The sequence below is a fragment of the Castor canadensis genome, chromosome 7 (genome assembly GCF_047511655.1).
Source record: "Castor canadensis chromosome 7, mCasCan1.hap1v2, whole genome shotgun sequence".
Lineage (NCBI taxonomy): Eukaryota > Metazoa > Chordata > Mammalia > Rodentia > Castoridae > Castor > Castor canadensis.
In genome coordinates, this window is record NC_133392.1 from 65598315 (window position 1) to 65622751 (window position 24437).

At 41.2% G+C, this 24437-nt stretch overlaps 1 protein-coding gene across 11 annotated transcripts in view; it reads left to right on the forward strand.

The window, feature by feature from the left end:
* The window catches only part of Lrmda (leucine rich melanocyte differentiation associated), a 1025409-nt gene that overhangs the window by 586775 nt on the left and 414197 nt on the right, over window positions 1–24437 (forward strand). For 9 of the 11 annotated variants that reach the window (XR_012449754.1, XR_012449755.1, XR_012449756.1 and 6 more), the window contains one exon: window positions 8023–8140. The exons of the other annotated variants lie outside the window; for them this stretch is intronic. Coding sequence is in view for 6 of the 9 variants with exons in the window: in XM_074079225.1 (XP_073935326.1) it covers window positions 8023–8140 (118 nt within the window). In the remaining 3 variants the exon portion in view is untranslated. The remainder of the gene's footprint in view (window positions 1–8022; window positions 8141–24437) is intronic. 11 annotated transcript variants of the gene reach the window in all.

Here is a 24437-nt window from a genome sequence, read left to right on the forward strand (position 1 = left end):
AATGCTAGATATGGAAAAACATCTTGGTAACTGTTTGTTGGAGGTGGTTTGGAATCACCTTTCCTGTCAGAGCCAAGTACTTATAGGCAGATGCAGGGACTTTGGGCACCTCAGATGCCCTCTGCTTCTTGGAATCATGTCCATTCAGAGGCTAACAATGCAGTTAGCAAGCAAAGTCTGAATAGACTTAATCCAATTCCTGGTTGATTCTTTAAGGGAGGGCTTGATTCGATAAGAGTAATCCATCCATGGTCTAACCTGGGCATTCCCCAAGCCTGTCCTCCCCATTCTAGGTCTCTTGTTGAAAGGATGTGAGGGATAGGCCTGGGAGGCTGCTTGTGAGTGCTCATGCTGTGAAACTTGCATGCTGCCAAAGATAACATCCAGTCAAATTTACCTTAGATAAATCTGTAAGTCACTTACAACAACAGCAAGATGCTTACACTCTGAGAGAAGCAGCAGAGAGAGCATTAAATGTGTGCCAAGCAGTTATACATTTGCTATATGGCATCTGATTGTGGAGGAGAATGGTAGGTTGATTCTCTAACACATTTAAATTTGTAATCATTTATTTATTTTCATTTTAATTGTTGATTTGATAAGCACTCACCCTTGTATTTAGAAGAGATAAATGTATTCATGATGCAGTTCCATTCTGTGGTCTGTAAGTCGCTTTGCTTTGTTTATCCTGAGTTGTGCTTCATTTACCCTTGAGAAATTTTAGGGTTTCACAATATGGCTTTTGAATTCAGAGTTCCTGTGGCATTTGCATTTTTACAAAGCAAGACAGTTGCCTTTTTGTTTTTTCTTTTGGTAAAATATTTTCTGAGTCTTTCATCCACAAAGTATGAGGTCTACTTTCTTTCTAGCTGTTACCCAGAGCCTAATAGTGGAGCCTCTATGTAAATTTATGTGACATTTTCACTAGAAAATTGCTTAAAGAATGAATGATATTTCTACAGTTTACTGTTTTTCACTTTAAGTACATTTTCTGACAATATGTCTTCTATTAATCATTTAAGCAATAGTAGGAGTCTTAAAGGAGTGTATTCAGAAGCAAAAACCCATGGCTCATTTAGTGCTGTCTAAAAAAATTTCTTATTGATTGGCATCCTTTGTGGTTATGTGATGTAATATTTATAATATGTCACCCAGCCATACATCAAAACAAGTGTGTCTGTTTTTTCATTTTCATGGGAGATGTTGATTTCAAAGAGGTCAGCCCAGTTTTAGGTCACGTTGTGGCCAACCACTGGACCAGAAATGGCAAGTGACTGAATTTATGTAGTTACTAGTTTCTGTCAAGTCTTTCTTCCCCCTCCCCTGCCACACCCCTTTGGCTTCCTCACTTACCCCCTGTGCACCTAGTTGGATTTTCTTGGCACACATCCTCACGGTAAAACGGGCTCATTAAATTTCTATGCGAGCATGAACATGTTACTTAGTTGTTGAGCAGAGCCCTGGCCCTGCCAGGGCAGGAGTGAAGCCTTGCCTGGGGTTCCCTTTGTCATTCATCATAGCTCATAGCTAAGAAATGTTGTCATAGGAGCCTAAACCTGCCTGTGTTTTGGACACAGCACTGCTATTCTGGGATAAATGTTGAATGGAAGCAAATGTGCTAACAGTGGTCTTTGGGATTTGGGCAGGAAAAAAGTGGGCAGGCAAGGCTTGGCCAGAGGCACTACCATCATGTTAACCATTTGGGCCTGCCTCTGACATACTTTGACGTTGGGCAAAAGAATCAAGTATGAGAAACTCGAGTGCGCAGAGTGGTCTGTTGTTCATCTTTTCTTGTCGTCCTTTTCCATCCTCTTTTTCTATAGAAAGAATAATGTCAGAAGGTCAACAATGGACAGGTGCTGGACTTCACCTTTCAAACAAGGAACTTGGGCTCATGGGTGCCTAGCTCTCCCTGTGTCACTAATACCTTTGTCCTGCATTCTGTCCTGACCCTCCAGTGTCTGATTGTCCTGTCCTTCCTTCACCCTCCTCCTCACTAGGCCCTTCTGTATTCCTTACAACTTTAAATTATTTAAATGTGGTGCCCTTTCTTTGTTCCCTGGTAGGGAGCAGCCCTGGGGCCTGCCCAGTGTCTGTATCACTCAGGCAAAGGGAAGGCAGTGGGAGGGACCCTCCATGTCTGGGCTGTCCTGAGCTGCCACCATTTCCCACTGAATAGGAGCTGTAAAACTTGTGGTTTACATAACCCAGCTAGCATTCCCCAGCTAATCTACAATCTGGGCTTTGAAGATCACAAGAAAGCAAAGGTCACGACCCAGAGATCAAAGTGACAGAAGCCCACAGAGTAATTGCCGGTTACCCTCCATAGAGGGCCTAGGACTGTCCTGTGGGTGTATTGTTTGCACAGAAACTTCAAACATGCTGCTGTGAACTGTGAGGAAAATCAGCTGGCCTTTGCCAGTTGTCAGGCATTCATTAATACTGTAGGTGAGCTCACCTCGGCTCATTAGAGTGAGATCATTGTCATCTCTCTGAGCATCTGGAGCTATTCCATTCACAGTGTTTGTTCATTACTCCTTGCTCTTTATTGGCTTTTTCTCATCACCTTTCTTTACCTGGAGGTGTGGGGAGTGGTTATGCAAAGGAAATTAGTGAAATTGGTGTAACAAGAAAGGACAATATGGATGTATTTATTATAAACCAACTTGGAGGCACATAGAATTCTAGCATGGTAGAGTTTGAAGGAGGCTTAGAAATTATTTGGGCCATCTCCTTTATTGAACACATAGAAAAACTGATGCTCGGAAAGGCAGCAGAGACTGAACCAAGATTACCTAGAAGGGTAAGCTCAAAGCCTGGGCTCTTTCCTTTGCCCTGTTAGTCCTCAAGTTTTTTTTTTTTTTTTTTTTTTTTTATGAAGACCTCCCCACCTTTTAATTTTTCTCCCCATTCCTGAAAAGCTTCAGTCTCTCAAACAAGATGCATGTAAACCATTGTTATTTTTTCTTGTATTAATCAGATACATCTAGCAGTTGATCAGTGGTTTTGGTCAGCACAAGGTAAACCACTGCTACTAAATGGAGTTGATGTAATCCAGTCAACAACAAAGAAGCATGTTTTGTTGGCATCTTTGCCCTGTTCTGTTAAGATTTGTGGAGAATTGAAAACAGTTCACAGATCGTCAATGGCTGTCTTCTGGGGCCCCAGGTAGTGCATCAGTAGCTTGTATCTTGTGTCCTCACTTTCCATGCATGGGAGAAAGAAGGCAGCAAGAAATAGCATGAAGAAGCATAGAAAGTCATAGATGGAAAGAAGTAGAAGAAGCTCCAGTGACCCACAGCCTGAGTCTCTTAGGAACTCAAAACTTAACATTTCTTTCTTTTCCCTTTTTTTGGGGTTTGTTTTGGAACTGTACCTCACTGTGTAATTCAGGCTGGCCTTGAACTCACTATATAGCCCAGGCCAGCCTCAAACTCATGACTCTTCTGCCTTGCCTCCCAAGTACTGGGATGATAAGCATGTACCACCACAGCTGGTCAAACTTGGTATTTCTTGAATTGACTCTTGGAGAAAGAAACATGGTAGCCAGTCAACTAGCAGATAGATACTGGAGACCCAAGGGAAATTTTTCTGTGGTTGTACACTGTTACTGGGGAGCAGCCAGTTCTTCTGGGGTAACAGTTTTGTGCAGGAGGACAGAACATTCTCTTTCTTTGAGGTCTAGATGAAAAAATGCCAGAACAATGATATTGGAGCAAAAAAAAAAAAAGACTTTGGGCTGTTCTTTTTAGTTCTGTCCTTAGAAGAGTCCTTTCAGAAAATGGAACATTCTATATGAAAAGAGAGAGAGCCTGGAAAACTCTGGTTACTGTTCTTTCACTTTTGAGAAATCTGTTTCCCGAGAGACAAATGAGTATTTAAACACCTTCCCAGGATCCCTGCTCTCCTTTTGATAGCCTCTCCCTCCATATCACAGCCAAAAGTGGTTCTGACTCCCACCACCCCCAGTCCTGGGGGCTTCCCCCCCAGCCACCTTGAGAAGGTCAGGAAAATTGGAGTTGCCCTCTGGAGCTAGGGACATGACACTTAGAACTTAGACAGATCTCTTTTCATTAAGCAGTGCCCTGGCTTAACAAGCAGTTTTATAAATCTGAAGCCGTCTCTGGGTGTCGCAGGATTTATGGATGGGGGTTTCTGCCATAAAGTGGTTTATGATGGCTGCCTTCTGTGTTATTAGTAGCTGTCTCTTCCTTCAACCATTGCTGTTTGATAATAGCCTTAAAACACCCAGAATTACTTACCTGCAAGCCCCATTCCCGATAGCCCCTGTTGACAGTCTGAATAAGTTTACTGCCCTTTTGTTGTACTTTACCTTCAAAACAAACTGATTGAACCATCAATAGCTCGTGGAAGCTGACAGAGGGATGTCATCTGGACTAGCCCTTGTGATTGCAGGTTATCTGGGGGAGTTAACCTTCCTGCATTGTTAACTGAAATGTTTTATGTACTATGCAACTTTAGGATATGGCTGTGATAACCCCAGTAACTAAGTAATACATCACAGTAAAGAGATTTTGGTGCAACAAATAACCCTGGATTAAATTTACAAGGGTTGAATTGATATTGTAAAAATCTTCATTCTGTGGCTTTGGGAATCCGCTCTTGTATTTTTATGGCAAACTTGTATTACACTCAGGATTGAAGCTGCAGCTTTTGACACCCTGACATGACCTAGAAAAAAAGAAAATAGATCTCTCAAGACCAGGATGGGACAGGCCAGCAGGAAGCCTACTGACTTATCACTTGGCAATACAGTTGGAGCCAGTTCCAAGTCACCAAGGGCTAGGGAGATCTGGTAGATGGAGCTGCTGTCTGGGCTCTGTGTTCCACAGACTTTGGAGCAGGGCAGACTGTTGGCAGAACAGGAAGGAGTCTCCTGGCTGCCTCACCATGTTCATAATCCCAAAACTATTATTCCTCATGGAATTATTTTCACCAGGACATTAGTTCTCAGCTGGACAGCAGTACAGCATCACCTGAGAACTTACTAGAAACATAAATTCCAGGCCCCACTCAAAGACTCCTGAATCAGAAACTCAGGAGATGGGTATCAATGATCTGTTTTAATAAGCCTGGTGGGCAGATGCTGATGCCTGCTTAAATGTAAGAACCACCATGCTACAATATAAGCTCATTGAGAGCAGAGGCCTTCCATTTTCTTCATCACCTTATTCTTAGCACCTTGCACAGTTACTGGCAGAAGTAGCTGTTCAATACTTACTTGCTGAAAGTGTGAACAAGTAAATAAAAGAAAAGGTCTCTAAGGAGGACCTTTGGACCCTGGGCTGAATGTCCAAGTAGATTTTTAGGGATAAGTCTTCTAGTCTCTGAAAACTCTCTCGACAGCAGCCACCTGGAAACCCCTTCTGGCCCTCAGGATGGAAGTCAAGTCACCCCCAGTCCCAGGGGTGACTGGCAGCTTGTGTCACAGGCTGTCTCTTTGATTGTATAAGAAGAGTGCTCTGAAAAAGCAGCTCTTTGTCATCTAAAATTTTTTAACTATCTTAAAAGCCAGCACCTCTCTCTGTCTTTCTCCTTTGATTTCAGGGCTGTGATCCAAAGTGAGGCAAAATGACAATGTGCGGTCTGTTGTCATCATGGTTCCTGCCAGCCCTGTGAAGGCATCTTTCACTCCATCATTAAACATTGGCTGATTTTCTAATACTGATGTTGTCTTCACCTGAATATTCATCTTTCCCCACCCTACACTTAGTGGGTGTCTTTACTCCTTTGAGCGTCACTCCTGACATATTGTTTCTGTCTGTACATGTCTTTATTTGAAAGAATCTGTTGTCATCCAGACTTTGCTGCTACTAGCAGAAGATGGAAGTTTTCTCTGACAATCTGAGGCCGGTGGGAATTCTACTAAAGGGTAGAAAGAACATTTGGGCCCTTTGTAGCTCTTTCCTGGTTGTGAATAAGGTTGGTAGCCTTTAGAGAGGTGAGGGGCATTTGACTGAGGCTGGGGTGGAAGAAAGAAAGAGGGAGAGTCAAATTTCAGGATCTCAGGCTTCAGGGTGGACTGTACTAGGAAGGAAAAGTATGCCTCGAAGGAATTTCAGAGCATTTTAGCAACCACTAAATGTTGTCTCTGGCTTTTGAGTGATCAACCAAATCTTTTACCTAGATAAGCATATGAAGGCCACTTGGTGAGATGACATGACCTATGAATGTGAGAGGAAGCTCCTGGGAGGAGTGAAGCACACTGCATACCTAGGTCATCAGTACTGAGACATAGCTAAGTGCTTGGGGTTGCTTCTGGATTTGGTTCTTTGAAACCTATTGAAATCTTTTCTATTAATATACATTAACAGTACAAGGGGGTTTCATTGTGGTCATTCCACAGATGCATATGGTATATTTTGAATAAATTCACCCCCTCTATGATATTCCCTTAACCTCCCCTCATCCTCCCTGCCTTTTCTGTTTGAGATATTAGTTCCTCCTTTTCCCCTTAGTTTTCAGTTATTCCATGAGTAATGCAGGCCATTGCTTCTCCTATAACCACTCTGGACATAATCTCTGCTTCTTACCTACACTGGTTCCTAACTTCTCTGTGCGAATGTATCTTTCCCATTACACTAAGAACCCCTTTGGGAACAAGGACCATGTCATAATCATCCCTTTGTCCCTAGAGTCTGGCACATATAGGTGCTCAAGAAATATATGCAGATGAAATGAATAGTGACGTTATTGAGTCCATTCTAATGCAAGGTTCTAAGATGTAATGAGAGTAAACAAGGAAATTTGTCCTTGCCATCAAGAAGCTAATAGTTTAGGTAAGGACATCAAGAAAATAACTAGAAAACTAGCTGTTAGACTGTATGGTGCTAAGAATATATTCTAGAAATGTTGAGAAGAAAGAAAACAATGTGGACTATAAGCATAGAAGAAATTTTCATGGGGGTTGGGACTTGAAATGTGAAAGAATACTAAGGTTGGTACAGGAAGAAAGTGACTGAACCCTTGGAGAGCATCCATCTTGACACTGGATCCTGATGACCTCTTCTCCTGAGCTGGGTAGGGTCTAAACAGTTGCTTATGTGATTGATGGAATATTGGGCCTTAAAGGGAAGCATCTGTATTGGTGACTGTCACTGATGAGGGAGTAGAAGAGACAGGTGCCTATTACTTTTATATGTGTATTTATATATTTATAAACCTCTGGTCCTGATGAAGGTAAAATCCATATACTCCATATACTGCTTCTTGAGGACAGCTCATCATAGGTAGGCCTAGTCATAATGAATACCAAAGAGTCTTTTGAAGGGAATGAAGACCACCTAACAATTATTGGACTATTAACATCCCCTAGAAACAACTTCCCTTGTTTCTCCTTAATGAAAATTATCTTCTTAGTGCCAATGTGGAAGTAACCCAATGATTATGAGAAAAAGTCCTCAAGATCCTGGCTTGAATCTTCAAGGAAGCATATCTTAGCTACATGTGTTGTCTACTTCTATCCCAGAGCCATCCAGCTTATTGCAACCTAGTTTATTGTCCTACTCTGGCAAGTCACACTCTATTATCTCAACTTCAGATTGAAGATCTGTTGTGATATCAGAGATGAGAGTGATACATATGACCACAGGAATGACAGTGACATAAGTTATATAGTCAAGGTGTAGGTTAGTCTTAACTGAGAATTTCCAGTATAGCAAAGAAACCAAGCCCATTTTCCAGAATGGAAGAAGGGACTCATACACTGACAGGGTCCTATTGGCTAATCTAGGTAGGATATCCATATGTCTTCTACCTTTGAGTCAAGTGCAACCATTACTGTATGTTTCTAAAGTTTATTCTTGTATCTTTATAAAATATAACCTCTCCAACCCCAAAGAATGAATGTTCACTTTTTGTAAAAAAAGAGAGGTGAAGCAGTGGCCAATATTTGGTCACCTGAAGACTTAATGGTGTGGATTCCTAAGGATCAGACAAATTGCCTGGATCTTTGAGGCTGATCCCAACCTTCCTGAGTTATTTCTGACTCTTTTCTTCCAGATGTTTTGTTCTGTACAAACTTCCCAACTTGAAGTTCCTGGATGCCCGGAAAGTAACCAGACAAGAACGAGAGGAGGCATTGGTCAGAGGGGCCTTCATGAAGGTGGTGAAGCCCAAGGTGAGGCTTCATGAGGGATTTATATCTCATACCAATGTTTACTCTTCAGAACATGGGGGATGTCCTTGCATTTAGAATGGAGGTAGAATCTTATGCTAGGGTTTCATGAATAGATATAATCTTGGCCAAACATGAAACAGGATTGGATATTAATGAGGTCTTCCTAGAGGTCTAGTTTGTCCTCACTCAGTGACTTATAGCCCTCTGTACATGCATTGGCAGTGATTAAGGGGAGAAAAGACAAAAAAAAAAAAAAAAACCCAAGCAAATCCAAAGCAGAGTGGAGTAATAAAACCTCTTCCATCAGGTTGCTCAGTTGGCAACAGACCTCAGGCCACTTTCTTTCCCTGAATCCATGAGGTGTAACTGATTTCTGTTATGCTGAATAAAATTGCTAACAGTTGTAGAAATATATATATGGAGGGTATTATGTTGGCAGATAAATGTATTGTTACCTATTTTAGCATATGAGAAATTGAGTGACTCATTGAGTAGCTATTAAAGTGTTAACAGTTCTCCTTATTGGGACACAGATTTGACATACTACACATGACTGCCTTTAGTTATTTCAGCTTTTGTAATTTTGTTCAAATGGAAGAATTTATTTATTGTCCTTTTTTTCTTTTCATTTCATTTCTTTCTTTGTGAAAGGATTCCAGAGACCGCTGACACCTCCCAAACTCAGAAAAATAACTACAAATGAACTCTTTGTAATCTCTTGGCTTAGAACCTGCTCATCCTACATTTCCCACCTTCATGTATATATGATGCAGATAGATTAGTATTTATCCTGCTCTCATTTGCTTTTGTTACGGGAAGCTCCATATTGTCATTGAAATCTGAAGGAGTAATAAGTACAATGTCCATTCTATGTGGACTGGATACTCAGTACGTGCCTACCACTGTCCCAAATGTTCTTAGCCTATAGATTAGTGAATCCTCTCATAACGCTATAAGGCAGAGGGAAGGGATTATTGTCTCATTGTACAAATGAGGTAAGTCAGCACAGAGAAGTTCATTGTACTGCCTGAGTATATGTGGCTGGGAATACTCAGAACTGGAGTTCTTCCCTTGTGCCTGTCTAACCATGGAGTTTATGTTCTTCTCACTCTGCTTTCTTAACTCTGGAGCAGTGAGCTAAATGTTTTCCTCATGAATGTCATCATTCAAATAAAGTCTCACCAAAAAACAGGTGAAAGTAGAATTGCTCTGATGACTAGAGATGGAGGAAATTGGAACGCTCACTTGCCTTTGAAAGTGACCGGAAATAGCTCCTTCAGCCCCCCACCCCCCACCCCCCACACACCATTAGCTGTTTGTCTAAGTTATTAGCAACATCAGCAGAAGTGTTCTTCAGAGTTTCCAATTAGCTTCCAATCAATTATAGAATTAGCTTGTGTTTGTGTGATTGACTCTAATATCCTTACTAACTGTATTAAGCTTTAAAATGTCCATTAATTATTTGAGGAGAGAGAAAAAAATACTCCAACAAAACATAGGGAGCTTTGGTTCTCTCTTTGTGGAGTCACCTGATTCTCAAACTAGAGAAGACTTCAGAAATCATTTGCTCTTGTTTTGTGGATGAGAGAACTGGGGGAGGGCACAGTTGCCTAAGGCCCTTATCAGTTCTGATGAGGGACAATTGGGACCAGAACCAAAGGTCTTGGGTCTCTGGTTAGGTGTTTTATTTATGCTATGAACTTGTAAGAACACAGGAGAATTCTAGAGTGTTATTGGTTTTGTATCAAACTATTTGTCTTTTGAATGGCAGGCAATTCCCATTTATGTCTGTTGTTTTCAGAGACATAGTATTTTTCTTGCAGAAAGAGGCTAAATGAGCTCTTTGCTGAATTAAGAAACTGGTATTCAAAAGGCTGGTTCTCACCTGTTCACAGTGTATACAGACTTATGTTTGTTCCCATGCAGGTGTGTATATATGCTTTCTGTCTCTGTGTATACATATGTATGTGTGTTCTGGGAGGTATGTGTATACCTGGACTCGGCTTCTAAGTGGAGAGCATTTCCTTCCCGTGCATTGCCGATGCTTTGCCACATACAGTTGGTGAAGACCTATTTTTCATAACAGAACCAGAGTCTCAAGTTGGCTTCTGTCCTTTCCAAGGTGGCAGTGGCCTGTTGTGCTTATTCAGCAGAATGCTCTGATGGATGATCAAGGAGGCTGTGATTTGGGGAGCTGTTTTCATTTTATTCCTGACATAAAGTATTTGGGAGAATGGAAAATACCTCTCCAATCACAGCCCTTGCCTTGGAGGTGGGGAACCAGCAGTTTGGGTGTTCTCGGCTGATGCAAATGCAAAATCAGCCAGGAACTAATCAACCCTCATGTCACAGAGGTTTGATTTGGTACCTGGGAGGCCCTGGCACTCAAGTGTGAGTTCTCTCTCATGATGACACATTTTCCCTCTGTTTTTGTCTTTTGGCTTCTGTTGTTTCAATGCTGCCTTCTGTCTGAGCTCTGATTATCCCTCAGAAAGATGCTGTCATTCGTTAGGAGGTGATAGCTAATGTTACAATGGGCTCTTCCAATCTGTGTGTATGTATGTGTTTGTGTGTGAGCATGTGTGTGTTAACAGTTAATGGATCTGCAACAGCTAGGATTGCTCATTTCCCAGAATTTCAAAGAAAATACATATTGTTGTCAAATTTGGCCATTGAATCATTCCATTGTCAGTACAGAGAGCATCAAGCTGGATACAGAGAAGGTTGAGTCCACCAATGAAAAACTTCTATAATAACCAGACTGTGAACCCCCTCACTGCACTTGGAAATGTAGATCAAAGGAGTCCAGGAGGGTGTGTGTGGTGGCACACCAGCCTCACACATCAGAGAGACAGCTGGAAATCCCAGCAGTCAGAATTGCTTAATTATGTCCTGGCTTTGTAATTATTCATCCCTGTTCTGGCAAAGAGCACAATTGTCATTTCTTTGACATAATTATTTAAAGTCAAGGCCTGTTGTTTATAGGCACGTATACAAATTTGGCTACCAACTGTTTAATCTTCAGAACCTTAGAGAAACCATGGGGAAAGCAGCCATTGGGGCACTGCACTGAGCAGCACAACCTATATTAGAAAGTGTTTTGACATGTGTGACCATTCCCTTGGAGTTAAGGTGTGTTAATAGATATGTTCTTTAACAGAGTATTGATAAGTCCTTGAAACTATGTCATGCATTCCTTCAAGTGGGCATACGTCATTCCCCATAATGTGTGGCTTATATATTTGTGAAATTTTGCATAGCTTGTGTATTTGTGTGAATATAAATTTAGGTATTTGGAAGGGTGAGCTATAGTGTGGTAAGAGAGAGAGAGGGAGGAGATGAAAGGAGAGGAGGGGAGAGAGGGAGAGTAGGAGGGAAGGAGAGAAGGAGAGAAGGAGAAAGGAAGATATGATGTGTTAATGGAATAAACTTCAGAGTACATGCCCCTATTGGAAATCTTTTTCATTCCCATCCTTTAATTGAAAGTTGACAGTGTCTTGGGTCCTTGGATCACCTTCTCCCATGACCATACTGCACAGTCCTGCTCCTGACATTTGTAGTTAGATCCTAACCTCTGTGAACACCTTTAGTTTCTTCCATCTGAATCTGTGTTGGGGTTTCCATGAAAAAGGCAATGTAGGATGAAGACAGGAAGTGGAATTACAGGGAATACAGCTTCTTGTCGGGATGAGGAAATTGCCCATTCACTGGGATTTCAGCTGCACAGGGTGGGAACTTGGCCTGTATGGTTTGTTCTCACATAACTGGCCTATAGCAGAAGTTATAGACCTATAGCATAATACTAAAAGAAGCTTGTCCGTTTTTTAATCGGTTCAACATGATCATCTGTAAAAGCAGGAAACAGACCATCACCTTCAGAAAATGTGACAAGCTGAACTTGTGCAGTGGCAGAAAACATAGATTCTGGGTTACATGTTCATTTTCCAAAAGGATTTGCCTGGGGATTATTTTTAATGGGAAGACCTATGGCTGCCATGATCCCTGTACCTTGGCTTTTCCATTGGGTAGCGCTTATGGGGGAACAAGGGTGTGATATAAAGCTACTGTTCCCTATCACTGAGGGTGTTCCCTGAGTCCTCCTCTTCTCAGTACCAACCTACCATATAGTAGAACTTTTAAAAATTAAGAAGTAGCTTTTCTCCAAAAACATGTTAGGGCCACTACAGGTCTGTGTGTAGCTAAAATGAGATTTTTCTCTTTTAGCTGCTATTGTGTTTTTTTTATCTGCACCCTAAAGGAGCATTGCCTAGGAACTAGCTTGGTTCACTTAATTTTTAGTTCACTTTTTATACCTAACCTAGTGCTTTACCAACTGCTACCTTGTTCTAAAACAAGTCATGTCTTTGATATTTTCTGTTACCCTACATAGCCCAAGTGCAAATATATAAAAGGTTATCAGAAACAACTTCTAGATTTATAACAATTACTAACGTTTACTCTCTATTTTATATAAAGCTAAGGCCTACCTGTAAATAAGTATTATAAATCATAAGTACATGCAGTTATATAGGCAATTAGCCAATATATGTTCAGAGTTCTCTCTGTAGTGCCAAACATTCAGAAAACTGGGAATGTTGGTTGATTTTCTGGATATTTCTAACTACCTGAATATTTTAGTGTTCTGTGGGTCTTTTCTGTTTGTGTACAGATTTTTTTTTTTTTGGTCTATTTTCAGTTATTTTATAGTAAGTTTTGAAAAGGAAAAAAAATTTTAATTTCTTTTTTGGAAAATGCTTAGGCGATATGTTTAGAAACAGCTCTGGAAGCCAAACATTTACAGTTTGTTTATTTTTCATCCTTACTCCTGACTTCACAGTTTGTCACATTTATTTGAGGAGGAGTCATTGAAGGATTTTATATTTCTCTGTTTTTTCACATTATGGCATCTCTTGTCTTGAGTAAATGCTTTCAAAGTATTGTTCTTTGGAAGCAATTTCTGTAGCCTTGCATTTGGGTAGCAATTCTGAAATCAAAATAGACTGTGACAGGAATATCGTGTTTCTAGAGTCCTGTGAATGGAGAGTCGAAATCCACAACAGACAGAAAGGAAGTGACGCAGAATGCAGGTGCTGCTGGAAGCCTCTGAGAGACACTCCCAGAAGCCCCTGGGGCCTCACCAGGTGCTGAGCACATAGTAGAGGCCATTCTTCATGAAGCCCAATGGCCATGGAGCTATCATGTTTCTGATGGTGCCATTGGCTTTCACAGCACCTCAGCAGCCTGCCTCATACTTTCCCTCTTTCTGGCCTCCCAAATACAGACTTTTATCCAAAGGTATTTGAACAAACCTTTATCAAGAGCATCATGGAAGTAAGTAGCACTTTTTAAGGATGGGAAATAAAATGGAGAGCCCTATGAAACTTTGTCCAGCTTCTGAAACCCAACAATTGGAGAAGAATGGCAGATTGCATTATTTGTTCAAAATTGGATCTTTCCCTCTGTCCTTCCAATGACTCCTCCTGTAAGAGAGGAATATACTTCCCCATCCTACAGACCTTGGCCTTGGCTACATAATGCTTTGACCAATGGGATGTGAGTGGAAGTGACAGCATACCAATTCTAGGCCAGGACCTTATGAAGTACCATGTGTTTCTACTCACTGCTCTCACATATCTGCCATTTGCTATGAAAACATGAGAGGTACATTGAGAAGGCTTGAACCTGACCTAAAACCTGAAGCCAAACTACTCTAGTCAACCACGGACCTCTGCACAATAAAGAAATCCTTGTTGTAAGTTACCAGGACTTTGAGAAGTTGCATGGCTGCAGAAACCTGACTGTTATGTGGGCAGACCTTCCCTTCCATACACCTACCCTCTGATGCTTCCCTGGCCACCTAAACCTGAGTTCTGCACTAGGATACAACTTGGGTCCACTAAGGTTGATGGCAGCTGTTGGTGTCACAGCACTAACTCCTATATGCTTTGTGGATGCTCAGTTAGGATAGCAAGACCAGCTAACGGTCAGTTGGCTGCCTAGTTACACTGGTATATGCATAGAAACTTCTCTGGTTTTAAATAAAAGAACACCTAGCATGCATGAAGTTTTCACTGTCTACTGGATATTATGCCACCTACTCAATGATTTTTTTTGTAGTGCTGGGACCTTGCACATTCTAGACAAGTGCTCTACCACTAACTTACATCCCCAGCCTGCTACTTAATAATTTTACCTCTAATTCTCTCCCTGGCTTTGAATTTACAAATGAGGAGAGAGAAATTATATACACTGCCTAAAATCATAGAGCAAGGTAGAATCATGGTCTGCCCAGGCCCCAAAGCTCATGCCTTTTTTCCTTATATACCTTACTTTAGGGAAAACAGCCAACTTCAAACCTTGTGCTCTATCTATTATGTAACTTAAATTTCATTAACAAAGCATGGATAGGAGGTGGGGCAATAGAACAGGAAGACCAAGAAAGCCAAAGGGAGCTTTGTAATTGCCAATTTTTGACCTTTGGCTTCTTTCCTTAAGTCATGTTAGTGACATGTATGAATTAGGTAGAGACTCAGGAGCCAGGCTGTGGAGTTCTCTGTATGTTAGGCCATGTTTGTAATTTTCCGTGACAGTGAGGAGGACTCTCAGGGTTTGAAGTGGGGAGAGAGTCTGGACAGTTCTGTGTTTGGATCCCTGGGTATTTGGGAGAGAGAACAGTAGTACTCTGTGTGGAGAGGGTGCCCTGCTGCTTTAAAAATCTATAGAACTATAGCTGCTGGCCTGAGGCAACCCTGGCATTCAGAGCACTTGGTCTGGTATTGGTGTTCAGGTTGCCACTGTGGTCAAAAAGCTGTGTCTGAGATCCCTCTCTCTGGGACTGTAGTGAAGGAGTCTGGTGGTAATGATGGTCCAGATGCCAGTGGCATCAGAAATCCTGTAGTGACTCTCCTAGCAGTGACCCCACAATGCTCCCAAATGTCATTTGATATCTCTTATGGGATCAGTTATTGTTTGAAGGAGTAAATTTAAGGCATTTTTACTGGGCCATGGAAAGTTCTCATTCATGTGATTGCTGGTAATGTCTGAGCTGAAGGCTAAAGAGCTGATTTTGTCTGTAATCTGCATAGTACCAGCTTGGTGTTTCCTTGATCCACTTCAGAAAAGGGTTTTGGGTATTTTGCTTTTGCAATCTATGTTCTTTTTATTATTTCTAAAAGTTAAGCTTGAAAGGAAAAAGAAGAGGAAGAAGGGAATTTCTTAAGAAATTCATCGAGAATCAAGTCGAGGAACTGATTTAAAGTTTACTCATACTTAAAACTAACATCACTCCAGGTTCTGTTGCAGCTTTGGGACACGTAGGGAATTTCTCTTCAGCAACAGGTACACCAGTGAACTTGAGCAATACCTCTTCCATAACATTCTTTTCTCCAGCACCCACCCTATCCACACGATTCCATCAAGAGTTGAGGAAGACTAGGGTGGAAATGCAGGGGCAACTTGTGTACTAACAGAGAAAAAAGGACAGTGACTTCTGTATGAGTGATGGGAAGATCATGATGGCATTGTACCAGTGTTTTGCTGTTTCTCTTTCTGGATTCTCAGCTCCATGGAGCTTTGCCTTGCTTGGAAAATCCCTTTGAGTCCATGGAAACATTATATTGTGGGAACTGAAAATATGGCCAGTCAGACATCCAATATGGCAGGGAAGCCTACAGAATACATGGGCCAGTGGTCAACCACACAGATGCCAGGCCACTAGAGGAAAAGCATATCATTCTGAATGTGGCCAGTGTGTGATTTTTCAGGATATTATGTTTGTCTAAATGTGGCAAATTTGTGACTTTTCAGGGTATCATTTGAGAGAGTATCAAAAAGGTATGTGCCAGGTAAATACCAGTATGCCATAAGAGCTCAGGTGATGGCTGTTCCTTTTTTAAACAGTAGGCTCATTGTGGGGGCAGATACTCAGAAGAAAGCTTTTTCTCATTTAAAAAAATTACCTCTATCCCTGGAGATGCCCTTCATCCCAGAGTACCTGGAGGAGTAACAAGAACCTGTTTCATGTCTGTTTCTCCTTGTAAAACATCCTGTGACATCCAAGTTCATGAACAGCCGTTGGATCTGGCTTGCAAGTTTGTCACAACTCTCTAGGAAGTGATTTTTGTCTCTCCATTGTTTTGCTTACCTGTGGTCACTGCAACTTACCTTGGGGGCCCATGTATACTCCCCAACTGCAAATTCATCCCCTTTATCACTCTGACCAGGACAAGTGGCATTTCACAAGTCTGATAGGGCAGATCTGCCCTTGGGATCCCCAAAGGCTGGTGGTACAATTATCTCTTTTATTTGCTTTTCTGCTCTTTACAGTAGAGTGTCTTAGATGAACAGACAGGGCACCATCAATAATGCACAGATGCTCTGTAATTGGGACTCCCTTTGATGTTAATTTAGCTAAGTTCAGTGCCATTGTCAGTGATAGCAATTATGCTCAGCCTTTTCACCAAGGACATTTTAGGATAATTTTATTTTTCATATGCATTTTAAAATATGGCAGTAAATTTTGAGCTACATTACCTGAATTAGAACTCATTATTTCTTTTCAACAGTGAACTAATGTTGTCTAGGCTCCAAAGCTGTTTTTTTTTTTGAAGTGGAGAATTTTAAGTGGAGCCTCCACTTAATGAAGCTTTTAACTCATGAGTGAAATTTCCAAGTGAGTCACCTCTTGCTTTTTTGTTCGGCATTTTGGATTGTCTCAGAAGCTATCTGGCTGGGTGACCTGTCCCATGTTTTATTTGGCCCATTTTTATTCATTCTTCCCCTCTGCCCAAACTTTATTTTTGTTCTTGACATGATTCAAACAGTTGCTTCCAGCTGTTCTTTTTGGAAGGTTTAAAATATGAATTTATTGTGGCAGTTGTACATCATGTAAAACCTACCACTCTTAATTTGTTCATTGGTCACTGTTGGATTTGCTGTTCTATATGGGGGCTGGGCCCACGCTGAGTTTCAGGATTACATTTAGATTTGGATACAGGTTGAACTTGTACCTTCTGTCATCCATTTTCCAGGGACAACAGTGCTTCTTTCCAAGTCTATCATGAGGATTACATGAGATAATGTGTGGAAGGAGCTGACACTATCTTTGATATGTGGGATGGGCAGCTAACACTGTTAGCCATGCAGTTTTGAAACAGCCCTGTCTTTGTGGCATTGTTGTGTCATCAGTTTGAGTGAACACAGGGAAGGCTTGGGGTGGAAGGTGGAGTGTGTATTAGTCAGATCAGGCTGCTATAACAAAATGCCGTAGACCAAAGAGACTTAAACAATATGAATTTATTTTCTCACAGTGCTAGAATTCTAGCCAAAGTGGCAGCATGGCTAGGTTCTGGTGCTTGCCCACTTCCTGGTCTATACCTTCTTGCTATGTCCTGTTCTTATAGTGGAGAAAGGAGAGAGAGGTGGAAGGAAAGAAATACGAATCTTTCTGGATCAGGGCCCCATTTAACCTTAATTACTCCCTAAAGGCTCTGTCTCCAGATAGTCACACAAGATGGGGATGGGGGTAAGGGCTCTACGGCTTTTACATATGAATTTGGGAGGACACAGTTCTGTCATTAACAAAGGGAATTACCCCACATTCCTGATGTCTTCACTGAATTTTCTGAGATTTACACTTCAATGAACTCTAAGGCTTTTGCTGAGCATCTACTTCCTGTGTACAACATTTGAAGGAATATGAGAGGAGATATGAGGCCATGTGTACATCCTAGAGAGTCATGGTCCCCTGAATTTGGGGGTCTCCTGACATAGTACGAGGCCTTTTGTTCGGTTGTAATAGTGGAGGGAGGGATACAGAGCCAAAGGAGGCACAAGAGGGGTCAGTGAAATGTGGATGACAGAGGAGGCTCCATGGTCACTGACGCGAACAGGACAGTGGGGCACAGCTCTGAGCACACACAGGACAGCTGTGGGGAAGTCTCTGCATAGGTCCCAGCTTGGGAGAAAGATAGCTGATGCAAAAATAAACCCTTCAGCTCTTTCATTTGGGTGACCTCAGACTCAACTTTCTTAATCCTCCTCCAACTCCCTTGGTGACTCTGGAAGGCAAGGCTGATGTTTAGATCCTGGAATTTGTCATTGGGATCAGCCCTTCTGTCACAAAGTAGAGTGGAAGGAGCTGAGGAGTGAGGTCTGGGGGCTTGTTACATATGTCCAGAGAATATTATCTCATCATTAGAAGGGCTTTGAAACCCAAGGTTGAGATATTAGATCTCAGGGTAATTAGAAAATAACCAAAGCTACATTAGAAAAAAAAAATCCATTCAATATACTGTGTAAAAAGAAGTCTAACTTTTGCACAGTCTAATTTTTAGTCATGGGCTGTTTTGGAAAAAAAATGAATTAAAAATGATTAATTTCTTGTGTTCAGAAAACCTTCCACACTAACTTGCAGCTTGTATACTCTTAGATGAGAGAGGCCAATGCTGAACACTGTGAATTGTGTTTGGTGAGGAAAAAATGCACACGGGGGTAAAACAGTCCCGAGAATGAAAAGGGTTTCCTTCTTTGCTTTTCCTCCCTCTTCCTTTACACATTATGTGACTAAATGTGCAACTTTGTTCACATAACTGCTACAAACAGTTCACTGTGTAGGCCAAACGCTCTCTAATGCAGTAAAATTAAGAAATAATATGCTTTGAAAGTGATTTATGAGTGTGGTTAAACTGCCAGATTTACAAAGAAATAGTTCAGATCTTGGGAAGCCTCAGGAGTCACGTCAAAAATGAATTTGACCATGATTTAAACTGCTACTTTTCTTACATGACATTTAATATGTGTACTTTGGAGGCCCATATGTCTTTAATAAAATAGCATTAAGTTTTAAATATGATATGAATGCAGCCAGTTTCTAAATTCATAACCTTTTCCACAACTCCAAAATGCTAACCAATAAGGGAGTCATACATGCAATAAAACATAAACCTTAGAAAATAGCTTTTTATTAAAATGGTTAGACAGTTGGCAGCTGGGTTGCAATGTAATAAATACTTACAGCATTGTGGGTTTATCAGACGTTGTTTACCCTGCAAGCAACTGGGACCAGACAACTAATTATAGCCCCTGCGCAAAAACTGTTCATGCTTGGTTCCCCTGACTGTGTGCAAGAGGCAGAAAAGTTGTGTTGAGAGCCCTGGACAAGGAGTGCAAAGATTTGTATTCTAATCCCTTTCTACTACTTGAAGGTGACCTTGGGCAAGTCATTCCACGTCTCTAACTTCTCCCAGCTGTGTCATGAAGATAGCAACAACTGCCAGGTAGATTTGGGTAATAATAATAATAATAATAAAACTATCTGACACAGAGCCTGGCACATAATAGGTGCTCAGGAAAGAAAATCAATTCTTTAAAAACATTTTTTGAATGAAAAAGTAATTTAGGGTAGGTCTTCAGGTTCTTTGGCAGCAATTGGCTGTTACGAGTCTAGGAGTGCCCCACAGCTCTTTTCAAACATCAGTGTCAGCTTCATGGAGAGTGAGTTAGAAGCTACGTGCCTTATTCATCTCTCAATGGCATGACAGAAACTAGCAAAAATCCCTGGTCCTCCTTATTAATATTTATACTCTCTCTTCAACAAAATTAGAGATAAGGGCAAAACAGTATCTGCCTGGTAGCGAGGGGATGGCGGGGAGAAGGAGGGGGCCAGGGGAAAGGAAGGGGGTGGGGGGAAGAGGGGAGTAATGACCCAATCATTGTATGCACATATGAATAAAGGAATTTAAAAAAAATAAGTAAATAAAAATAAAATTATCTATGGACGGAAAAAAAATGGCATGACAGAAATGGCAGAAGGACTTGGTTCAGGGAATGGGTGTGCCCTGGTGACTGTTGTCACCTTGCTTTTTCCAGAGATGGAAGTGAAGTGTACAGCACTGCTGCTTCTTGCCTTTAAATTTCCAGTTCATAGCAAATGGGAACCATGTTTGTAAGCTGCAATGCCTTACCACAAAAGAGACTTTAGTGCTTCTGCTGCTGCGTGAGTGTGTCAGCTGCTCTCTCTGTGGAGCTTCTCTGATGCAGGGCTTCCCAAGCCTCATATTTCTACATGTAACCTGCTTCTTCACCCGCTCATATGAAACGGTTGGCCTCAGTGGCCAGTTGTGTTTGTCCATGCAGCTACCATCACCGCCCTCCACACACTTCCACAGGGAGGAATTCCTGAACCTCCTAAAATGGGAATTGTGAGTTATATTTGAGCTTGCCTTTGAATCTCAGATATATCTGTGGTAATCAAAGATGAAAAGGCCAAAGGATCATTTCATTTTATTTTATTTTTATATGTTTTTAAATAATGTTATTATCCCATTTAGTCAAATTAACCAAGAAAATTATTCACTTATACTCCCTACATGATAACTCTATGACTTTTCATTTTACTGTGTTCTGGTACAAACTTTATGCCTTTTACCTATTTGGCACTCTACTTTTTTTACCTAATTTTTTTAAGTGTTTATTTTGTATTCCTCAAATTTAGTCTTTTTGTGCACTGTGCAATTCTCCATCAAAGTAAATTTAAGTTCCATCAATTACCACACCATTTCTGGATTTTAACCATATGTATGAAATACTGTTAGTTGTGTGTCAGTGTTTGTGTTTGTGTGTGACTCCATTACTTTTCTTGGATAATTTTCCATGGCTGGGCTTGCTGGATCACAAGGTATGCCATGTGAACCGTTTTAGGCTCTATACAAGAATTCTAAGGTGCCATTTTTCAAGTTGGAAATAGATTCTGGGTGAGACATTGTATCTACCCAGGCCAGACAAAATGTGGGATGTAAGGGACATTGAACATTTCCAAGACAGTCTTTGGAAGGAGTTTCCTGGAATCTTATTGGTTGGGATAGTTCTGGAAGAAAGACTTAGAATCTGTAGGAACTCCTACAAAGCATGCATTGACCTGCTAAGTTGTAGTCCTAGGGAATTACGGGTTCCCTAGAGCATCCCGAAAATTATTAACAGCATGCAGTCCTGATCAGTGTGAATGTGCCTTTAGACTGTTAGCCAAATCTTTGCATAATACCAATCATTCTACCTATAAAAGCACAAATATGTTATTGTTCTCAATAGGCAATTTAATGCAGCTTTGGGGAGGAAAAAAGAGAAAAGAAGATTATAAGCTGGCTGATCTTGCTTTTATTTCTCTTAAATCTATCCACACTTCTCAGGGGTTGTACTTGTTTAAAGACTGTATGCAACTGTGCAGTCTGTGTGATTTGGAAAGCAAATCAAACTAAATATGAAGTTTTCAGTGTGTGCTGTTTTTAAAGGATTTCATGCATTTATTTCAAATATACATTTCTTCCCGAGTGGCTGTAAGCCTATAATCTTTTTCTTGTTACATTTCTTTTGGGGGGGAAGGGGGCCAAGAGGGTGACTTAGTTTTGGAGTGGAAGGTTCCTATTAACATCTACCTCCTTCTTGTGCAGCATTATTCACAGCAGAGCTATTAAGGCTAATTATTTTCAGGTTTCTATCAAAGGGGGATATTTGAGCTGATAAAAAAAATGTATTTGTTGGGAAGAAAAATAGCCTGTTTAAATAAGAAAGGGATCATTACCATTTATACCTTCCCTCTCTCTCCCAGTCATTAGTCTTTGTAAGGAAGAGGGGCCAGCATACCACACGGGACTCTAAAAGTCAGAGGAGACTCTAGGGAGCTTGTGTATTGAGAAGTCTGGCACCCTACGATGTAAAAGTTACATTTTCTCCTCATTTTTCTGCAGGGCATCTGGATTTTTCATTGACTTGAGTTGATGTCAATCTATCATTGTGTTTCTCCTCGTAGGTAAAATTTGCTTACCCTTGATGTGTGATGGAAAGACTATTGGTTGATGAGCTGGGCGTATTATGATCAGGATAGACTACCAGCCATACCAAACATCCCCCAGATCTTGGCAGCTTGGTCTGTCCCCATGTATTGAAGGATCCTGGATGGAGAGTTAGGAGTCTGCAGTAAGTCAGGGACCCAGGTTCCTTCCAGTCAGTGGCCCTGCAGTTTTCTTGGGTCTTGGAGTCATTCACTGGGCTCAGACAGCGGGTGACAGAGCATGGAGGATGGTGCAGGACAATTCCCAGGCTTGGTCTCAAGGAGGCACATACCACTTCTGCCCCCTCCCATGGGCTGGGATTCAGGCATGTGAACATTCTTAACTGCAAGTCTGAGAAATGCAGTTGTTGAGCTGTGTCCTCCACAAACTCGAAGGCTGAAGCTCTCATTCTCAGCATGGGACAGTGTTTGGAGATGAGGCCTTTAAAGAGATGAGTGAGTTAAAATAAGCTATAAGGGTGACCTTAATCCAATCTGACTTGTGTCCTTATAAGAAGAGGAAATTAAGACACGTAAAAAGACAGCAAAGGTGCTTGTGCACAAAGGGACAACCATGTGAAGGGCAGAAACACGGCAGCCAACTGTCAGCCAAGGAGGGAGCCTCAAGACAGTCAGCCTTGCAGGTACCTTGAACTTGGACTCCTTGGCCGCAGAACTGTGAGAATATAAATTTGTCTTATTTAAGTCACTCGATCTGTGGTATTTTGTTATGGTCGCCCTCAAAAACTAATACAACACCTTAGCTGAGTGCCCCAGAAGAAAGTAAATGTATTTGATGAGTACAGGGCCTGCCTCTGCTACTTTGAGCACTTGGGTTTTAGCTCAACTCCAACAGCCACTTTAGTGGGAACTCTGATGGCATTTTAATCATGAGATGGCAGTGACAGCTCCTCTGAGGCAGCCACCGTGGGACTTACCTCCCCTCGGAGCAATCTTCCATTACTCAAGGGTCAGTGGTGGAGCTTTGCGATTTATTTCACAAATGTACTGTATGCACACCCAGGATTAGAAGGTAAATGCTTAGTTTACAAATGTTCCTGAATCAGTCTGAAGGAAACTATTTTGTCTTAACCTAGTTTGGGACCAAGGTTGAGTCTCCTTTGTGCTCCGTATCACCTGGACTTCCTCCCTACTTATGGCAGGCAGTGTCATGGCCTAACATAATGCTTGTTCTTACGTGTCTGGACTGCAGCCACTCTTATCTTCAAACCATTAGTTTGTTTTTATGTACTAATGAAGAATGTGGGACCAGAAGCTCCCACCAAGAAACATGGACTGACAATGAAGGGTCAGGGCCAGAATGGAAGGGAGGAGTAGAGGTGAGCGTTTTCCTGTTCTGGTTCTGTTGAGTTTGAGAGGCAGACACTATCCTTTACTTAGAACTCATGGCAACCAGAAGATTTTTAAAGAGAAAAATGATATTTTACTTCACTTTATTCAAAACAAGCTTTCTATCAGGATGAAATTTTGAGATGCATTATAGACAGCTGGAGATCTTCAAGCTGTAGGAAAATGACAGTGAGTTCAGACTTTCTGCTATCTCTCTCCTGTAGGGCAGGTTATCTGTCTTTGTCATGGCTAATAGCAATTTATGCTATCCATGACCACTGGGAGGAAAAAATTCATATTTTAAAAATGAACTGAGACAGATCTCTTCTCTACTGGGGACAAGATCATGCTAGAAGGAAGGAAGTAGAATATCCAAGGTCATAGTTTCCCAGTCTTTAGTGGGAGGTTGCCATTTATTTATGATCTTATCATTTGAGTTTCAAAATTAGGAGACATTCTTCTGGAGTTTAAAAAAAGAATTTGGAGTTTCAAGGGCAAAAGAAGCTTCTTAGGATCCTCAGCTTTTCAGGAAAATAAATGATACCTTTTAGCTTTGTTAAGCTTCAGTGACATTGTTACCCAGAGGACTAGATGGAAAAGAGACATGGATGAATCCTAAAGAATGGGAATATTTTCAAGCCAGCTATGAAAAGTATGCAAAATCCAAAATAAGTACTACCATGCTATAAAAGATGATGGTTTTGGTTATTTCTCAGTCCATACCTTCTGGTAGTCTTAGTTCAGGTGAATGGAACTTGTCCTCTCACTTCTACCCTACTTTAATCCTAACTCTTTGGTGGGCTATTTAAGCTACATTCCATAATGGAAGCATGGCTCCTGAGGATCTTATTGAGGCTGTTATTCATTGGAAGGAAGAAAACTAGCACTAGATAATTTAGAATATTTGTTAAGAATGTGAGAGAGCACATAAAATTATCTCCCTCTCTCCTTGTTCCACGAAAGATCCCAAAAGGGATCTCAGATGCATCCTTTCGGAAGGTCTTTGTTTTGTAGCCACTTTTAAATTTCTACCAACCTAATGACAACCTGCAGTTTTTCAGATCTTCTCATTCAGCCCACCCACCCATCCATCTAGTCCATTCATCCATTACATTATTTACT